The 21,623-nt window shown below is 37.3% G+C and overlaps 1 protein-coding gene across 1 annotated transcript in view; it reads right to left on the bottom strand.

Moving 5' to 3' along the window:
- Positions 1–10,662: 10,662 nt before the first annotated feature.
- The window catches only part of LOC130244123 (kelch-like protein 29), a 747,683-nt gene continuing 736,722 nt past the window's right edge, over positions 10,663–21,623 (bottom strand). Inside the window, 1 exon segment of the mRNA XM_056476409.1 lies at positions 10,663–14,310. Coding sequence (XP_056332384.1) covers positions 14,127–14,310 — 184 coding nt within the window. The 3' untranslated portion in view covers positions 10,663–14,126.

Below are 21,623 nucleotides of genomic sequence, written 5' to 3' on the forward strand. Positions count from 1 at the left end.
TCGCCATCAAGACCAAGTTGTGGATTACTTCAGAAAACCAGCGCGATCTGATGATCATTATCCAGAGGATGATAATGTGTAGAATGGCCATAAATGAGGTTGGTGTCGTGATCTCGTTTCTTTCGAGTGTGCATACGCATTACCTCGGGCAACCTGAAAATATACTGATTTTATTTGATTAGAATGTTTAGAAATGAAACTTGAGACCATTGTTGTTTTAAGTTTATTGGTTATTCCAAATATGTAATCGTAAACTTGGCAAATAGCTATAGAGAATTTGATGTTTCCCCATTCAGACAGAATGCCCGAGCATACTGCCCGAGAGGCGTTTCAAAGATGGCCATTGAGTAAAATTGCTTGCCTTAAAGGGACTTTGCATATTACACACTAGAGGCTTAGTAACTGTTATGGTCAGTGGCTGGATTTGTGTTTTTCTTGGCTTTTGTTCATGCGCATGCACTCTAGTTCTTCCGTGGGTGGATGCACCCGCTTGTCGTTAGGGACTAATTGGGAGAGTTTAAAAAGACGCCAACTAGGTGGAGAAGACAGACACAGCTTTAGTGGACCCGCCAGCATTATTTTTGTTGTTCTTTGTTTTGTTTGAATTGTTTTCCTTCTGGAGATTTATGTAACTGTTTGATATTAGTTTCAAGAGTTCACACTTAGCTGATAATCAATAAAGCGTATTTGGCATGCTGTCCTGGGAGAGAGCCCTGAGCTCGTAATATCCTCGAGCCCGGAGCTCCCTCCCATTAGAAGGGCGAGAGCGGAGTTTGAGCTCAGGTAGGTCTCGAGGACTCCCCTGCTTGTCGCCGCATGAGAAGTGTAAACTAGGGTTGTTTTCGGTGATAATTTGGTTTAGTCGATTGGCTATTGTTTATGTTTTTGGACGGTGGGAGGAAACCGGGGGACCCGGAGGAAACCCACGCGAACACGGGGAGAACATGTAAACTCTGCACAGAAACACCAACCAGCCCGATAGGAGGTTGGACCAGCGGTGTTCTTGCTGTGAGGCAACAGTGCTAGCCACTGGGCCACCGTGTCGCCCTATCGGAAAAGGGGGAGGAAGTAGGGGTGGAAAGGGGGGGAAGCTTCAAGACGAAGATAACTGGAGTGAAAAACTCTGGTTATTTATAATGCTTCCGTAATCATCTAATGGGTCAGATTACGGAGCTAATGATGAGCCAGCCGTGTTCACCATAAGCACATGATCCTCTCGAAATTAGTTTATAAATAAACCACACTTATTGATTGCATTTGGGTACGAATGGTATCGTTATTTTGTGTTGGGTACGAGCCATCTTAAACAGTGGTCGTAACAGTAACCACTAGCTTGTTTGTAACTAATGGCCCATTTCCACTGAGTGGTACAGTACATGACAGTATGGGTCGGTACAGGTCACCTTTATCAGGCTTGCGTTTCCACTGCTAAAAGGGTACCAATGGTCGTGGTGTACGACAGAATATTTTAGTCGATATCATTCTAACTTGAGGAAATGTCTACAGTAAAGCTGTACGGGTCATTCACATATCATATGAGAAGCACTTCTCACTAAACAGATGCTTTATACATATAAATACTTGTGTATAAATGTTCATTACTAACATTTCTATGAACAGGATTTGAAGTGCAGATCAATGATAGTGTGAAATAGCCTACTGTAATGTATGCGATTATATGAAATAAATAAATAAATGCAGCATATATGAACACATACAGACCCTTACAGTCTCCAATATGTTACCACTTACAGAAAAACTACACGCAGCATACATTTAGTCCTTATTTGGGTTCAAAAACAACAAGCAATATAGAGCCCTCAGTCAGTTTTGACAAGCGTTTGCCACCCTCAATATTCTGCCGCCCTAGGCGTCAGCCTTGTTCGCCTATATGGATGCGCCGGCCTAGCATGCAACTTCTGTTAGAGATTATTTCCATCATCCCAGTTCATAATAGTCCAAAAGGTGATGATAATAGTTAAACATGGCAGTTTGTTCATGTTTTAGGTTGCTGAAAGAATCATTTGCTCCCTTGTTTTTTCTTCCTTCTCCTTTGTTTATTTGCGCATCACTCTCGCGTTTGTCCTTTTCCGACTGGATCAGATGTCAGAAACACTTAAATAATGACGCACTTTATTATCATCAGCTCAAGAAGTTCTTATTTCAAATATAGACACAGTGAGCACAAGCGAGAAAGCAAAAATGCTCACACTTTAGACCAGGGGTTTTCAAACCGGTGAGCCGTCTGACAAAAAAGTGCCCTTTAGAATCAAATCAGCAGGATGCCCGTCTGGATCTTTCACTAACTTTGAAGACACTACTGACTACGTTTACATGGACATCAGTAATAGTTATTTACCTTAATCTGAATAAGACAATAATATAATTACTTAAAGTGCTTTTTGAATGTTGAACATCCTCCCTTACTTTGTGATCGCCGGCCGCACAATCACCCCCCCCCCCCCCTTCACTTTGCGATCGCAACCATTCCCAAGCCGCCCCACCCCCAAGCTCTTTGCTTTGCGATCACAACCGCCCCCCCCCGACCCCCCTGGTTTTCACTTTGCGATCGCATCCGTCTTCAATTTTCGATCGCAACCCCCCACGCCTTGCTCCTCAATTTGCGATCGCGTCGAGCACCTGCCCCTTTAAGGGTCTGTGCACGGGCCTGTGTATGAGTGTGAATGGGTGTGTATGAATGTTTCCCAGAGATGGGTTGCAGCTGGAAGGCCATCCGCTGCATAAAACAAATGCTGGATAAGTTGGTGGTTCATTCCACTGTGGCGACCCTGGATTAATAAAGGGACTAAGCTGAAAAGACAATGAATGAATGAATGAATTTTGAAGAATGCTGAAAATCTGTAACCGTTGACTTCCATAGTAGGACAAAACAAATACAATGGAAGTCAATGGTTTCAGGTTTCCAGCATTCTTCAAAATATCTTCTTTTGTGCTCAACATAGGATAAAAAACTATGAAACGGCTTAGTAAATGACAGAATTATTTTTGGGTGAACTGTCCCTTTAATGTAAAAGCATTTTACACCAACTCTCAAACCTTGAAACCAGTATTTGTTCGATTACTAGCTCAAAATAAACGAGAAACCAGTAATTATTTCATTAAGAATGCACATTGTATTCTGCGTACGTTATTGTTGTCATTAATAATGAAACACAATCATCAATTCAAACAATAACAGCTTGTGTATTGTACATAACATTTCCTCAACAGACTATACATTTTTTTTTCATCTAGAAACAGTTTGTTGACATGTAAAGTTCCTAAAATAAACTTTTGTGTACTGAGAATCGTCCTCCCTGTCGACGGCATGTCTTCATTGTTTGGCAATGAGGAGGAAATGAAGGCAAACACTTCCTGTTCCCTCTCTCTCTCAGAGTCTCCAGTGTTTTGTGCTTTGGCTGCGTGCAAAAAAGAGAGTGAAACAGTCCAAAAAACAACAAACAAACAACAAAACAAAGTAAAAATCAAGCTATAAATGTCATATCAGTCCAGTTAAAGGTGTTCAAAGACTTTCCAAGTGTCTTATTTTGATTCCTCTCCTGTGAAAGCAAGGTCTTTACATTTCTCAAATAAATACACTCGACTGTGTTTGATTCATATCTTATAATAAAACTAGCAGATAATCACAGTTTTACATGTGCGTGTGAGTTATAATCAGGTTCAGACAGAATATTCCCATCAAAGTCAAGATATTTCCCCCACTGTATGTCAATATTTCTAGTCGAATAAGTATTGAACACGTCACTTTTTCTCAGAAAACTTATATCTAAAGGTGCCGTTCACTTGAAATTTTCACCAGATGTTGATAACAACCAAATGAATCCATATATGCAAAGAAACCAAAACTAATTAGATTACAAAGGAAGTTGTATAATAACATGAAATGACGCAAGGAAAAAGTATTGAACACATGAAGAAAGGGAGGTGTAGAAAAGCAGTGAATGCCCAGACAGCAGCTGAAATCTCTCAGTAGTTCTTTAACAACCCTCTGCCCTTTCTCAGTGTAAATAAATATCAGCTGCTTCAATCCAATGTATACAATGCAGGAGGAGGAAGATGAAACTAGGGTGGACATTACAGCAAGACAATAGCTACGTTTCTATCCACCTATTTTTATACGCTTTTTGGTTATGCGCATACATTTTGAAAATGCGCATAAAAACCAACTGAGTAGGATAAACTTTTAATTCGATAAGAAAAGATGCACATAAACTGCGATGGAAACACTTTTACCGAACAAATTCCACTATGCACATTAAAAATGTCATGTGATTTTGTTATAAGAGATCATGTGATCATAAATGTGTGTGAATGAATAAACCAGCAGGCTGAGCACACTGTAAAACACATGAAATGTTGTTTTGGTCATTCTAAAACACCTTAGCCATCTCAGTATCAGTGTTATTATATTATTAATGACCTCCAGAATCAAGACCGTCTGCGCTCCGCGTCTTACGCCTTCAAACGCCACCACTGCGTGTCAGGATTGTCTTCTGAGGTGCAAGTCATTTATTAAACGAATAGATTTACGCAGCTTCTCCTATTACAGCATATTTCTGTTGATATTTAACACCAGGAAGTGACGTTTTTCTTTGCTTTGTGTCGTTGGATGGAAACGCTGCTTTTTTTCGCACGTCTTTTATGCGATAATCCAATTTCGCACTTAAAGATAATTCTCAATTTTGGATTGAAACATAGCTAGTGATCCACAGTCAAGGAAACTCTCAGATGCTTTCAGAGAAAGAAAATCAAGCCTTAGAATGGCCCAGCCAATCACCTGGCTCGAATCCAATAGAAAATACAAAATAAAGCTCAGATTTGACAGATGAGACCCAGAGAACCATCAAGATTTTGACACTCTGTTGAAGTCTGTGAGAAACTCACACCTGAGCAATGCATGTGACTTCATTCTCCATATGAGAGGTGTCGTTAATCCAACACAATCTCACAGCAATTCGTAACTTTTTGATTTAGTGGCTAATTCGTATGAATTTGTACGATTTCATTCGTACAATTTAGTACGATTTGCTCATCCCCCAATGACGGTTGGGTTTAGGGGTGGGGTTAGGTGCCACGCCTCCTTTTTAAAATCGTACAATTTCATACGACTGAACTCGTACGAATTCGTACGAATTAGCCACTAAACTGACAAAACGTAAAATATTTACGTTTTCTTGTGATATCAGGCTGCTTTAATCCCTAAGAAAGTCTTTTATTTAAAGTATCAAATACATTTCAGTAGTTCAGCACTTTCTCCTTGTGTAATTTCGTTGTTATTACACAGAACTGATCTTTCAGATTTGGTTTTGTTTTATTTTTATGTTTGTATTGTTTGGGTTTTTAACAAAAAATCTGGTTCAACTCCATGTCAACAGCTCCTTTAGAAATATTACTCCCAGGAAAAATCATGACACGTTCAATATTTATTTCCCCCGCAGTATACGAAATATTAAGATGCATACTAAACATATACAGTGCTCAGCATAATTGAGTTCACCCCATTTTGAAAATGAATATTTTCCTCCATTTCTCAGTGAATATATGCAAAGTATTTTGGTGTATTTGTACAAAACAGATATATTTATTAAAATAATATTTCAGTCACCAAACATATTTAGAAATGTAAAGATAATACAATTAAATGCAAGCTAAATATTGCAACAACAAATTACAACCTACAAAATTTTAACAAATTTTTTTGCTTCTCTTGATTTTTCCTCTTTTTAAAATTTATATTTAATATTTTTCTATAACATATCAATTTGGGTGTGCTAGTTTTTGGACAGTTATCATAAGTTATTTTATTAGATAAGCTCCAGATTTGGCTACTGACTAATCTAATGTTTATACACAAATATTACATTGTATAGCTTCCTATTAAAGATATGAATTTGAAAGACAGATTTGTGAGCGGTGTACTTATATACAGTATGCTGAGCACTGTATTATCAATAATGTAATGATGAATGTAAAAGACAGGTGTGTGAAGAGAAGGATTTGTTTGCAGAGAATACATCTTTCATAAAGCTAGATTTTATTTTCCCAGTCGTGTTGTGTTTTATCTCTTGTTCTAAGCATAAAGCTCAATAAATTAAGTAGATAAAAAACGTTCCGATGGGGAGAAGAAAACAAAGTTAATTGAAAATGCAGTCAATTCTCTGAAAACAGTTTAATCTTATGAAAGCCACTTGAGCTGTTTATTTATTTTGATAAACGAGATAAGAGCGCTGATTTAAAACAAATGAATTATTGCAGTATGATGACGTCAGATGGATGAAGGGAAGTTTCTGTTTTGATGAAAGATTACAAACTATTTCTTTTCTATTTATGTCATGCACTGGTGAATTATTCACTACAGAAAAAATAAAGGGGCTGCGCGGTGGGTAGCGCTGTTGCCTCACAGCAAGAAGGTCGCTGGTTCGAGCTTCGGCTGGGTCAGTTGGCATTTCTGTGTGGAGTTTGCATGTTCTCCCCATGTCGGTGTGGGTTTCCTCCGGGTGCTCCGGTTTCCCCAGCCTGATCTCACGAGAAAACGTAAGTATTTTACGTTTTGACAGTTTAGTGGCTAATTCGTATGAGTTCAGTCGTACGAAATTGTACGATTTTAAAAAGGAGGCGTGGCACCTAACCCCACCCCTAAACCCAACCGTCATTGGCGGATGAGCAAATCGTACTAAATTGTACGAATTAGATCGTACGAATTCGCCACTTAATCAAAAAGTTACGAATTGCCTTGAGATTGTGTTGGTTTCCTCCACAGTCCAAACACATGCGCTATTGGTGAATTGGGTAGGCTAATTTGTCCATTGCAGCTGGAAGGGCATCCACTGCATAAAACATATGCTGGATAAGTTGGCGATTCATTCCACTGTGGCAACCCCTGATTAATAAAGGGACTAAGCTTAAAATGAATGAATGGGAAAAAATAAATAGGGTCAATTTTGATATTAGTTTTTTTATAATTAAATCCTGACCTGCTCTACCTTAGCAACTACATTATCTGACAAGCTTTTGTTCCTTTCTATTACAAATTTACAGAAAATCTGTGTTTAAAATAATGCATTCCCATAAATAATTGTGTGGCGACATGGTGGCTTAGTGGTTAGCACTGTCACCTTACAGCAAAAAGGTTTGAGTCCCAGCTGGGCCAATTAGCATTTGTGTGAAGTTTGCATGTTCTCCCCGTGTGGGTTTCCTCAGGGTGCTCCGGTTTCCCACACAGTCCAAACGCATGCGCTATCCGCTTGTTAAGTGTGACGTTGCGCGAAGCAGCTTTCGGGTTCAATCGCTCTATCAAACTGTATGCGGAGACTCATCAAATGGTAATAATAAATGTTTAAAAAGCGATGTAATACTTTCCAAAATCACGATCACAATATACAGTTGAGGTCAGAGTTATTAGCCCCCCTTTGGATTTTTTCATATTTCCCAAATGATGTTTAACAGAGCAAGGAAATGTTCACAGTTGATAATATTTTTTCTTCTGGAGAAAGTCTTATTTGTTTTATTTCGGCTAGAATAAAAGCAGCTTTTAATTATTTAAACACCATTTTAAGGTCAATATTATTAGCCCCTTTAAGCTATATTTTTTCTCGATAGTCTACAGAACAAACCATCATTATACAGTAACTTGCCTAATTACCCTAACCTGCCTAGTTAACCTAATTAACCTAGTTAAGCCTTTAAATGTCACTTTAAGCTGTATAGAAGTGTCTTGAAAAATATCTAGTCAAATATTATTTACTGTCATCATGGCAAAGAGAAAATAAATCAGTTATTAGAAATTTGTTATTAAAACTATTATGTTTAGAAATGTGTTGAAGAAATCTTCTCTCCGTTAAACAGAAATTGGGGAAAAAAATAAACAGGGGGCCTAATAATTCTGACTTCAACTGTACATATATATATATATATATATACATATATATACATATATATATATATATATATATATATATATATATATATATATATATATATATATATATACATATATACATATATATACATATATATATATATATATATATATACATATATATACATATATATATATATATATATATATATATATATATATATATATATATATATATATATATATATATATATATATATATATATATATATATATATATATCCATGCCTAATATCCGATGGCAGAAAAGCGATTCATTTTTTATAAATTGTTAATATTCGGTATTTGTGATGCAGCAAGTTCAGAGAGCGATGTGACTGTGATTTTATATAAAATTCACTTTAAAGTGTGATATAACTAAAAAGTGGCCATAAATGAATACTTTTTCAGTTCAAAAGAGTAGCAGCTTGGACCTAGAAACAGTATTTCATACGTCACCGATACGTCACGACTTAACAAGTGGATAGGTGAATTGGGTAAGCTAAATTGTCTTTTCCCAATACTGGGTTGTGGGCATCTGCTGTGTAAAACATATGCTAGAATAGTTGGCGGTTCATTCCACTTTGACGATCCTCTGAAATAGACACTAAAGGCTGGTTTATACTTCTGCGTCAAGCGATCGTTGTGACCCACAGTGCATGCCTTGTGCGTAGCTGTACATTTATACTTCTGTGTGCTGTTTGTGTTGCTCTGCAATAACACTCCCTTAACGCTAGCTGGCAGTAGGTTTTTATATTCCTCTGTATTGAGTTTCTTCGTGGGTGTTTTTTTTTTCTCTAAACACTACCTTAATGTACAAGTAGCTCAAACTCGCTCATTCAGAGGTGGGAACCGGCGGACGTGCAACAACTTTAATTATAAGTAGTGGTGTAACGGATCACAAATCTCATGTTTCGGATCACACTACGGTTTTTGAGTCACGGATCGGACCATTTATCGCATCAGCAAAAAATGGAGGAGATGAATGTGATTTGCTTTCTGTTTATGCAAAAATATTACTGCAAAAACTATTGGTTTTAACAAACTTAGAACCTGTAATTTTAATAAAAATAAAAATCAAGCTGCAGAAAAAAAGAAAATATTCAATACGAAATTATCAGTTGCTGATAATGCCAAATATTAAAATCTAACATCTTGTACAACAGATCATATTTAATTTTAATGAATGATTCACCAATTCATGTATCATTTTTGAAAACCTATTCAGTGACATCATTTTGATGGTTGTTTGTCGCCACCTGGTGGTTACACGATGTAATTACAACATTCACCAGCGTCAAGTTCCATTAAACATTGATTTTAATCTAGACTATAAACATCAGTGTTTATATCTGAACTATAAACTGTTCTCACAGTACTTCTGTGTTATTTAATTATTTGTAACTGATAAAGTGTAAAAACTGAATCTCTCTCGATCTAACGCAGATTTGAATGCAGCACTTCAAAGAATTAATAAACATATGCAAATCATCATCATTGATCATTCAGGTTGCGCGGGTTTGAATTGAGATCAGCATCTTTTAATGTTTAATCATGCAGCTTAAACTGAATGCATTAATGCAGGCTAAACAGTGACACCTTTAATTAATAGCCTAAGAAAGCATTTAGGTAGGTTCCACCATAACTTTTTCCGTCATCATTATATTTCACAGGGTAGCCAAAATGCTTTCATACACGTGCGGGAGGCGATCTTTCTGCACTTGTTATAAATGGTGGACTAACCTATATGTTCAAAGAACTATTAATTGTGGCTCTAAGCACCGCCCACACTTGGTACAGCTACCCAGCCGACCAATCACAGAGCTTGTACTATGTGTCGTTGCGACGTGTAGTTCTTTTTTTTGAGAGGTGCGCATCAGCGTCAGCCACAATGAAGGCTATCTGACCTTGCGAAGGCTGTTCCTGAGCATACACATGCGCTTGACTCAGAAGTATAAATCAGCCTTAAGCTAAAGGAAAACGAATGAATAAATGAATGAATGAATGAATTAATAAATAATTCGCTAATATAAATAAACTGTGTCACACCAACACAATCTCACGACAATTTGTAGCTTTTTGATTTAGTGGTTAATTCGTATGAATTCCTACAATCTAATTTGTACAATTTAGTACGATTTGCTCATCACCCAATGACGGTTGGGTTTAGGGGTGGAGTTAGGTGCCACGCCTCCTTTTTAAAATCGTACAATTTCGTACCACTGAACTAGTACGAATTAGCCACTAAACTGACAAAACATAAAATACTTACATTTTCTCGTGAGATCAGGCTGGTCACACTCATTTTCCATGAACACATAAGCCGATGTTGATCTATTTTAAAAGTAATAAAAAAAAATTCACATACAACGCTTCACCGTGAGATAAATGTACTTGAGAACAACAATGCATACGATTTTTTTACAGGATTGTTTATACTTAGAACAAGTATAAAAATCCACCAGAGCATCTGACAATACAACAAAATACACATGTAAGATGCAAACGATAAAAAACAACTATTCTTAACTTATACAGCATTACTTCTCAAGTAAATATATATGCTTTCAATTTTTTTTTTTCAATATTTTGACTGAAAAACAAGTAAAAAAGTTTTTCTCGGCCTGATAATAATAATAATAATAATAATAATAATAATAATAATAATAATAATAATAATAATAATAATAATAATAATAATAATAATAAAATAATAAACATCCTTAAATGATGATATACAGATTAAGTCAGAATTATTAGCCCCCTGTTTATTTTTTCCCCATTTTCTGTTTAAAGGAGAGATTTTTTCAGAACATTTCTAATCATAATAGTTTTAATAACTCATCTCTAATAACTGATTTATTTTATCTTTGCCATGATGACAGTAAATAATATTTGAATGGATATTTTCCCAGACTCTTTTAATGGGATCAAACGGTGCTCGAGTTTTTGCACCACAAAAAGTGCATCCAACAGTAACCCATATGACTACAGAGGGTTAATGCATGGCTTTTAAGGTAAAGTGACAGCTTTTTGTAAGAAAAATTTAGGTCCCACTATATATTAGGTGGCATTAACTACAACGTACTTACATCAAAACATAGTACAAATTGCATACAATTTACAGGTAACACTTTAGTTTAAGTAACAATTCACACTACTGGAATATTACCTGCCTATTATTAAGATTGTTTAAAACGGTTTATTAGCACTTACTGTATAAAGTATGATCTTATTTTATATCCCTAATCCTGCCCAATATACCCTACCTTGCTAACTATTAATAAGCAGAAAATGAGCAGTTTATTGAGCTAATATTCTTAGTTAATGGTTTGTTAATAGCGTGAATTGTACATTGAAGTACATAAAGGTTGACCTAACTACAAGGTCATTTAAATGTAAGTACATAGTAATTAAGGCCATTTAGTAAATAGTGGGACCAAAATATCCTTATTTAAAACTTAATAAACAATTATTACTGGCTTGCTTCATACAGTATTCACAAAAAAGTTACTTTGCATGATGTAGCAGAAACTAGGGTGAGCTGGAAATCAATAAATATCATTCACATCTCATCCTGGAAAAATTTGTTAACAGAATTCATCTCCATTGAAGATTCTCTTTGCCTGAAGCCATTCCCCAACAACACCTTCATCAGTACATAAACAAGAGGGGAGGGGGGAGAGGGGGTCAGGTAGAGGTTAAAAAAATGTCTTTAATATCAAATCTAATTAAAAATAAATTAATTAAAAGGAAAAAACTAAACAAAGTATCTCATATTAATCTTATTAATATTTCCCCACATTATAATTCGTTATTTAGATACTTCTTTATTTCCCTTTTGTTTTATTTGTTCTCCTTTTCTGTTTCTATCAAAAAAAAAATCTTCATTTTTTAATTATTATTTATTTATTTAGTTTTTCCTCTCCTGTTTTCAACGCCCAAGATCCATATAATTTCAAAGGTAAAGCTTGAGGTGCGTGCGATGGTTTCACCAGTTTTTCCCCAGACCAGTCTAACAACAGACTAAACAATAACAATTATTTGATTTAATGAAAAAAAAAGAAACTAGGGTGAGACTCGAGATGGCTCTCTGAAGTGAAATGTTTTGGCTATACTGTAGTTTACTGGTATTGGTATCCATCTTAAAATGATGCACTTGAGTGTCTATCAATGATCATTTATATGTTGTACAAGTCAACTCTCTTTCTATTTTCTTGACGCTAGTAAAGATGGTTAGCTAGTATGGATTTTAGAGCTTCACTTCATAATGAATTCAGTAAATCCTATATTACTTTTATAAAGGATAATTGTGCTTTTTGGAGTTTTAAAAACTCGGGCACCATTCAATACTATTACAAAGTTCATTAAAAGAGTCAAGATATTATTTTTAACATAGCTGATGTGAAAGAAGAAAAGCGTAAACACTTAGGAAAGCTTGAGGGTGAATAAATGTTACATTTTCGTCTTGAGGGGTGTGTAAATTATATATATTTTTAGACAGAAATAGCAAGTACAAAGCTTTTTTGGAGTGTAAAATAATTATAATTATCATTCTTGGAGTGAACTGGACTAATAAAGAGGTCAAATAAGGTTTTACAGTGCACTCTTAGTGACATACACTGTAAAAAATATTCAGCTTTCCATATTTTGTGATTCTTTTTTTTTTTTTCTCCATTTATTTATGATTTTGAACTGCATTATGGGGCCTTGATCATTTTCCTAACAACTTTTAATACTTAAAAGTTTGAAACAGTGACTTTTATGAACAATTTTAATCATTTAAAGTGCTATATTGTCAGTGTTGGTGTTGAATTTTACACTACAAAAACCTTGTAATAAACTGTCAGTACATTTTCTATTATTTTACAGACTTATTTCTCTATATTATTTCTTATACACTATAATATTTCAAACTACTAAAATGTCAATAAAAGTCACTTTATAAAACTGTACTGAGTTAAATTTACAACATCAAAAGTCAACAGAGCAGAGATCAACATCCCATAATGCAATTCACAACAGTAATCAAACAGAAAACATCACAAAATACAGAAGCTGTTAATTAACAGATCTTTTTTACAGTGTATCTTGTTCCTTTGCTCCATACGATATTGAAAAAGGCTTCTGAATGAAATAATATATGACTGAGTGAACCATTATATCTCTTACTGAAACCAGACGGTGTCATTCTACAGCAGGAGTGGGCAAACTCGGTCCTGGAGGACCGGTGTCCTGTAGAGTTTACCTCCAACCCTAATCAAACACATCTGCCTAGAGCTTTCTAGTGATCCTCAAGACACTGCTTAGCATGTTTAGGTGTATTTGATTAGTGTTGGAGCAAAACACTGCAGGACACCAGCCCCCAGGACCGAGTTTGCCCACCCGTTCTACAGAAAAATGAATTTAAACATTAAAACGGTGACAATGCCAAAACATTTTACGCTGAAGTCAGAATTATTAGCCCTCCGGATCATTCGCCCCTTGTATATATTTTCCCCAATTCATGTTTAGTAAGATTTTTTCAACACATTTCTAAACATAATAGTTTTAATAACTAATTTCTAATATCTAATTTCTTTAGATATGCCAGGATGACAGTAAATATTTGACTAGATATTTTTCAAGGATCTTGTATTCAGCTTAAAGTGACCTTTAAAGGTTTAACCAGGTTAATTAGGCAAGTTAGGGTAATTAGGTAAGTGTATAATGATGTTTGTTCTGTAAACAATCGAAAAAACATATTGCTTAAAGGAGCTAATAATATTGACCTTAAAATGGTTTAAATAAATTAAGAACTGCTTTTATTCTAGCCGTAATAAAACTAATAAGACTTTCTTCGGAAGAAAAGATATTACAGAAAATACTGAGAAAAATTCCTTGCTCTGTTAAACACCATTTAGAAAAAAAAAGTAAAAAATTCACAGGAGGGATAATAAATCTGACTTCAACTGTATGTAAAAATCCCCATGGCCACAGAGCATTAAGGCTAGAGCCACGACACACATGAACGACAGCTCTGTCAGGTGCACTATTTTACACGAAGGCCTGTTTTGCGCCGGCAGGGAAGATTAGCTTCTACATTCCCAGTGTGTGTCAGAAAGTGAGCGAGGCTTCGGCATCAGCACTGCTAATCCTGGCCTGTGTGGGAAAAAAAAAAGTGGGTGTCCGGTGTGCCAGAGACGGGTTGTGTTCCTCCGTGTCAGCGTCAGCCGCTCTGAATGTACTTCTTAATAACCACGCAGCCGTGTCTAAAGAGCGGGCATGGCATGCTCTGCTGCAGCGTCCACACATTGGCACAGGGATCCAAGGCCTCCATGGTTCCCAGCGCCGGACCTTCGCTGCTCACGATGCCGCCACTCACGAAGATCTTACCGTCCAGGACCACCGCACTGGAAAACATTTTTGGAAATTTGGATTAGTGATTTTTTTAATGTACAGAGATATACAAGTGATGGATGGATGGATGGATGGATGGATGGATGGATGGATGGATGGATGGATGGATGGATGGATGGATGGATGGATGGATGGATGGATGGATGGATGGATGGATGGATGGATGGATGGATGGATGGATGGATGGATGGATGGATGGATAGATAGATAGATAGATAGATAGATAGATAGATAGATAGATAGATAGATAGATAGATAGATAGATAGATAGGGACTGAAGACACCAAGTTATGAAGTGTTTCAGGTGTAATTTTGTCCCATTCTTCCTGTAAACATGTCTTAAGGTAGACAACAGTACGGGGTCTTCATTATCACATTTTGAGCTTCAAAATGCGCCACACATTCTCTACTGGAGACAGGTCGGGACTGCAGACAAGCCAGTCAAGTACCTGTATCCTCTTCATCTACAGCCAGGCCTTTGTAATGTGTGCAGAATGTGGCTTTGAATCGTCTTGTTGAAATATGGACGTCCTTGGAAAAGAACCAGGGACACCAGAAACAACCCCATACTATGACAGAATCTGCCTTTTAGACTTGTTGTTGGTAACAGTCTGGATGATCCCTTTCTTTTTTGGTCTGGAGCACACAGTGTCCATTTCTCCCAAAAAAATACCTGAAATACTGATTCATCTGACCACAGTACATGTTTCCACTGTGTGATGGTCCATCCCAAATGCCTCTGAGCCCAGAGAAATTGACAGCACTTCTGGACACTGTTAACATAGGGCTTCCTTTAGGCACAGTATAGAGTTGACTGGCACTTGTGGATGTAACCACATATTGTGGTACTTGACAAAGGTTTGCCAAAGTAGTCCTGAGCCCATTTTGTGATACTGCCTAAGAGATCAGAGATGACGATTGTTCAGGCTTGCACCCTTGTCCTTTACGCACTGAAATTCCTCCACATTCCTTGAATCTTTTAATGATGCTCTGCACTGTTGAAGGTGAAATATACAAATGTCTTCCTTTCTTTCTTTGAGGAACTTTGTTTTTAAACATTTCAATAATTTTCCCACATATTTGTTGGCAAACTGCCGATCCTCTGCCCAGCGTTGCTCCTAAAGGACTAGACCTTTCTTGGATGCTGCTTTTGTCTTAAATCATAATTACAATCACCTGTTGACATCACCTGTTTCAAATCACATCATTACTTAACCAGTTTAACAGATTACTGCCCTAAATTGCTCTTGTCCCAACTGTTTTGGAGTGTGTTGCAGGTCTGAATGACAGAAAAGGATGAATATTTACAAATGAAATGAAGTTTACCAGACAAAGCGTGAAATATTTAGTTCATATTGTCTGCAATGAAATACAAGTCAAGAAAAGTAAATTCAGAAATCACTACTTTCTTTTTATTTGCGTTTTCATACTGTCAAAACTTTTTCAGATTTGGGGTTGTAGATGGATGGCTGAATGGATGGATGAATGGATGGATGGATAAAATGACAACAACAGACAGACAGATGGACGGACAAACGGACAGACAAATAGATAGATAGATAGATAGATAGATAGATAGATAGATAGATAGATAGATAGATAGATAGATAGATAGATAGATAGATAGATAGATAGATAGATAGATAGATAGATAGATAGATAGATAGATAGATAGATAGATAGATAGATAGATAGATAGATAGATAGATAGATGGATAGGGACTGAAGACACCAAGTGATGAAGTGTTTCAGGTGTAATTTTGTCCCATTCTTCCTGTAAACATGTCTTAAGGTGGACAACAGTACGGGGTCTTCATTGTCACATTTTGAGCTTCAAAATGCGCCACACATTCTCTATTGGAGACAGGTCGGGACTGCAGACAGGCCAGTCAGTACATGTATCCTCTTCATCTACAGCCAGGCCTTTGTAATGTGTGCAGAATGTGGCTTTGAATCGTCTTGTTGAAATATGGACGTCCCTGGAAAAGAACCAGGGACACCAGACACAACCCCATACCATGACAGAATCTGCCTTTTAGACTTGTTGTTGGTAACAGTCTGGATGATCCCTTTCTTTTTTGGTCTGGAGCACACAGTGTCCATTTCTCCCAAAAAAATACCTGAAATACTGATTCATCTGACCACAGTACATGTTTTCACTGTGTGATGGTCCATCCCAAATGCCTCTGAGCCCAGAGAAATTGACAGCACTTCTAGACACTGTTGACACAGGGCTTCCTTTTGGCGCAGTACAATTTTAACTGGCATTTGTGGATGTAACCACATATTGTGGTACTTGACAAAGGTTTGCCAAAGTAGTCCTGAGCCCATTTTGTGATACTGCCTAAGAGATCAGAGATGACGATTGTTCAGGCTTGCACACTTGTCCTTTACGCACTGAAATTCCTCCACATTCCTTGAATCTTTTAATGATGCTCTGCACTGTTGAAGGTGAAATATACAAATGTCTTCCTTTCTTTCTTTGAGGAACTTTGTTTTTAAACATTTCAATAATTTTCCCACATATTTGTTGGCAAACTGCCGATCCTCTGCCCATCTTTGCTCCTAAAAGACTAGCTCTTTCTTGGATGCTGCTTTTGCCCCAAATCATAATTACAATCACCTGTTAACATCACCTGTTTCAAATCACATCATTACTTAACCAGTTTAACAGATTACTGCCCTAAATTGCTCTTGTCCCAACTGTTTTGGAGTGTGTTACAGGTCTGAATGACAGAAAAGGATGAATATTTACAAATGAAATGAAGTTTACCAGACAAAGCGTGAAATATTTAGTTCATATAGTCTGCAATGAAATACAAGTCAAGAAAAGTAAATTCAGAAATCACTACTTTCTTTTTATTTGTGTTTTTCATACTGTCCAAACTTTTTCAGATTTGGGGTTGTAGATGGATGGCTGAATGGATGGATGAATGGATGGATGGATAAAATGACAACAACAGACAGACAGATGGACGGATGGATGGATGGATGGATGGATGGATAAAATGACAACAAGAGGCAGACAGATAGACGGATGGATGGATGGATGTATGGATGGATAAAATGACAACAACAGACAGACAGATAGACGGATGGATGGATGGATGGATGGATAAAATGACAACAACAGACAGACAGATAGACGGATGGATGGATGGATGGATGGATGGATGGATGGATAGATAAAATGACAACAACAGACAGACAGATAGATGGATGGATGGATGGATAAAATGACAACAACAGACAGACAGACAGACAGACAGACAGACAGACAGATAGACGGATGGATGGATGGATAGATGGATGGATAAAATGACAACAACAGACATACAGATAGACGGATGGATGGATGGATGGATGGATAAAATGACAACTACAGACAAACAGATAGACGGATGGATAGATGGATGGATAAAATGACAACAACAGACAGACAGATAGATGGATGGATGGGTGGATGGATGGATGGATAAAACGACAACAACAGACAGACAGATAGACGGATGGATGGATGGATGGATGGATAAAATGACAACAACAGACAGACAGATAGACGGATGGATGGATGGATGGATGGATGGATGGATAGATAAAATGACAACAACAGACAGACAGATAGATGGATGGATGGATGGATAAAATGACAACAACAGACAGACAGATAGACGGATGGATGGATGGATGGATAAAATGACAACAACAGACAGACAGATAGACGGATGGATGGATGGATAAAATGACAACAACAGACAGACAGATAGACGGATGGATGGATGGATGGATGGATAAAATGACAACAACAGACAGACAGATGGATGGATAGATGGATGGATGGATGGATAGATAGATAAAATGACAACAACAGACAAACGGACGGACGGACCGATGGACGGACAGACAGATAGATAATTTACAAAATTGAAGCATATATAAAATATTATACAGTTGTATTACTAGAATTAAAAATATGACTAAAATAGAACTATATTACTATTAAAACAAATTAAAAATGACAAAAACTACAAATTAAAACAGGACAGGAAAATTAACAACAATAATAATGAACAACAAAATTCTGTTTTTTTTTTCAAATTAACAAAACAAAAAAGTACAACAAAATACAACGAACTAATGAAAAAATGACAACAATAATAATTTGTGTGGAAACTTTGATAACTTAAAGTGGTTCAATGGCCTACAACACACCTACAGTAACTGGACTGACAAATTCAGTACATTAGGTGCCTTTGTATGTGTGATGCTTGGCCTTAAAACCCAGACATCCATAGAAGTAATTTCAGAGTGTGACATTGATGATGTGCAGGAGGTTGAGAGTTGGGGCTGGATGCGTGACGAGCGGGGTGGGGGGTGCAATTTTGGCTTGCCTGACATATCTGAAAAGGGTGGGGGGAGAGGGTGGTGATTTGAAGAGCAAGGATGGATGCCGTGAAGAGGGGTGTGCGATGTATTAAAAGGACCAATGAGGAGACGTGTGATTTCCGGGTGATTATCATTCATTTGTGGGCATCCGTGAGAGTGTCTATGCATATGTGGGAGACTCCCGGAACTACCGGGAGACTTGGGATGTCTGAAAACCACACAAAAAGAGTGTTAAATCAGACGAATAATTAAATAAAAAATAAATAAATAAAACTAAAAAACTAAAAACATGTATCTTCTAAAGTGGCACAGTGGCTCAGTGGTTAGCACTGTCGCCTCACAGCAAGAAGGTCACTGGTTTGAGTCCCGGCTAGGCCAGTTGGCATTTCTGTGTAGAGTTTGCATGTTCTCCCCGTGTTGGTGTGGGTTTCCTCCGGGTGCTCCGGTTTCCCCCACAGTCCAAACACATGCGATATAGGTGAACTGAATAAACTTAATTAGCCGTATTGTATGAGTGTGTGTGGGTGGGATGCGGCTGGTAGGACATCCACAGCGTAAAACAAAAGCTGTAATAGTTGGCAGTTCATTCCACAGTGGCGACCCCTGAAATCGAGACTATATCTCATGGCTCCTTTAAAAGTAAAGTCTTGCTCCCTGGTTCAGTATGTGATGTGGACAGAACAATGCACTAGATTTTACTGTCAGCGTTTGAGTTATGAATTGGCACCAGAGCCATTTCTCTCAGATTCCCGCCCCAAGTTATTGGAGAACAAATTTCGGGATTTGTAACCACATATATAAGCGTAATGATAAAGATTACGCTCTCGTTTGCCGTCTTACATAAAGGCTTTGCATTGTAAAACTGTCTAAGAGATGGATGAGACGAATCATCTACCTCCTAATCTTCTCTTTGGGCCGTATTCATTTCAAGCTCTTGACAGGATTCAAAATGTTAATGCTGAAACTCGTGCGAGTGTGACTGTAACGGATGTGTCGTTTCTGGAAAACATGTTTGTATCGCAAATACACAGCGGAAGCGTAAAAAAAAAGGTGGCTGTGTGTGCTTTGTGATGCACTAGCGATTGTTCGGTGGCTCATTTGTGCTTCATCTGCCGCTGAGTTAATTACTGCCTCTGCTGCGAATGCCAATCAGCACTGAAAGCAAATCGGGCCCAAAGCACGACCCTGTGGGACCTCGAATAAAGTCTTAGGAGCAAACAGGGCAGCTTTTGTGCTAACTGGAACACATCATTTCCACAATGCGCGTTTTCTCAGCTTGATCCATCTGCATTTACTTGATGATGGCTGTTAATGCTCATTTTGCTCATTAACATTACATAATGATGGCAGTTATGGGACGGGAATGGCATATTTTGTGTTATTTGAAAGCAACTGCTTCAAATTTGCATGAAAGTGCTGCTAAATGAATGACGACAATAACAATAAACATTCAGTCAAAGAACTAAATACAAGAAACATTGCGTTTTAGACAGCAGGAGATTGGAGCCTGCGGCATACTATATATCATACAATTAAACCAGGCTGTAAAAGCAAGATCCGAGAGTGCTTTTTGATTAACAATAATAAAAAAATCTCTAAATGTGGAGGGGAAAAAAACGCAACATTTAATCTGAAGAAAATGTTTCTTGTGAACGACTCCGACGGGTTCTTCCTCAATACTTTTTTGTATTGTTTTCAAGTATAAATTTGCAAATGCTTTTTTTTTTTTTTTGTTTGTTACAAACAAATGAAATTACAAATCTTATTTTCTGCATTTTGTTTAATTAAAGTTAAGCAACTCTGCAAAAAACAAGAACATCTATTCCAGGGCTATTCAATTACAAATTTAGTTGGGCCAGATTGTCAAACCAAGAAGGTTAGCTGGGCCAGTCATTTTAGCGGCAAAGCAGCTCATATGGACAAATTTTAAAACCAACACAAACAAATTTATTGAAAAACATAAGGTTTATTCGTTGTTTCTCTTTTAACTTATTGAATTTAAAATATTGCTTCTTACATATAAAGCTTTAAATAATCTAGCTTCTGTTTATCTAACCAATCTTCTGTCTCGCTACAATCCAACTCGCTCTTTAAGGTCTCAAAACTTAGGGCTTCTGTTAGTACCTAGAATAGCAAAGTCGAGTAAAGGAGGTCGAGCCTTCTCATTTATAGCTCCTAAACTCTGGAATAGCCTTCCTGATAACGTCCGAGGCTCAGACACACTCTCCCAATTCAAAACTAGATTAAAGACCTATCTGTTTAGTAAAGCATACACTTAGTGCACCACTTAGGGGGCTTCCACACAGGTTCTGCATCTTGTTTATATACACTATGAACAGCAGCTACGCTAATTATTTTCTTTATTCTCCATTTCCACCTGGGGATACTCTTCCTGTGGCCCTCAGACTATGCAGAGTGACTGATTCGATCCAAGACCATTGACGAGATGATCCCAAGGTTTCCATATCCTGGACCAGGCCGTATCCTGAGCAGCTACTGTGGTGGTCATGGAAGAGTGGAGAACATGAGACTGATTCCTGTGACGCTCCAGAGACAGACGAGTCTTTGCTGAGGCCAGCTTCCAGCCTCTGCCACTGAGACTGCAGCTCTGCACAAGACGTTTGGCCAGCGGAGAAATTAAAATGGTCGTGCCCAACTGAGCCTGGTTTCTCTCAAGGTATTTTTTCTTCACTTCCACCATTAGTGAAGTTTTTTTTCCCTCTCCGCTGTCGCCACTGGCTTGCATGGTTCGGGATCTGTAGAGCTGCGCATCGTTGGATTTGCTCTTCAGTGTTGATTATTAAACCACACTGAACTGAGCTCAACTGAACTGAACTTAAACACTACAAACTGAACTACACTGTTCCTATTTACTATGACCTTTTATGTGAAGCTGCTTTGACACAATCTACATTGTATA

Source organism: Danio aesculapii, chromosome 17 (genome assembly GCF_903798145.1).
Source record: "Danio aesculapii chromosome 17, fDanAes4.1, whole genome shotgun sequence".
Lineage (NCBI taxonomy): Eukaryota > Metazoa > Chordata > Actinopteri > Cypriniformes > Danionidae > Danio > Danio aesculapii.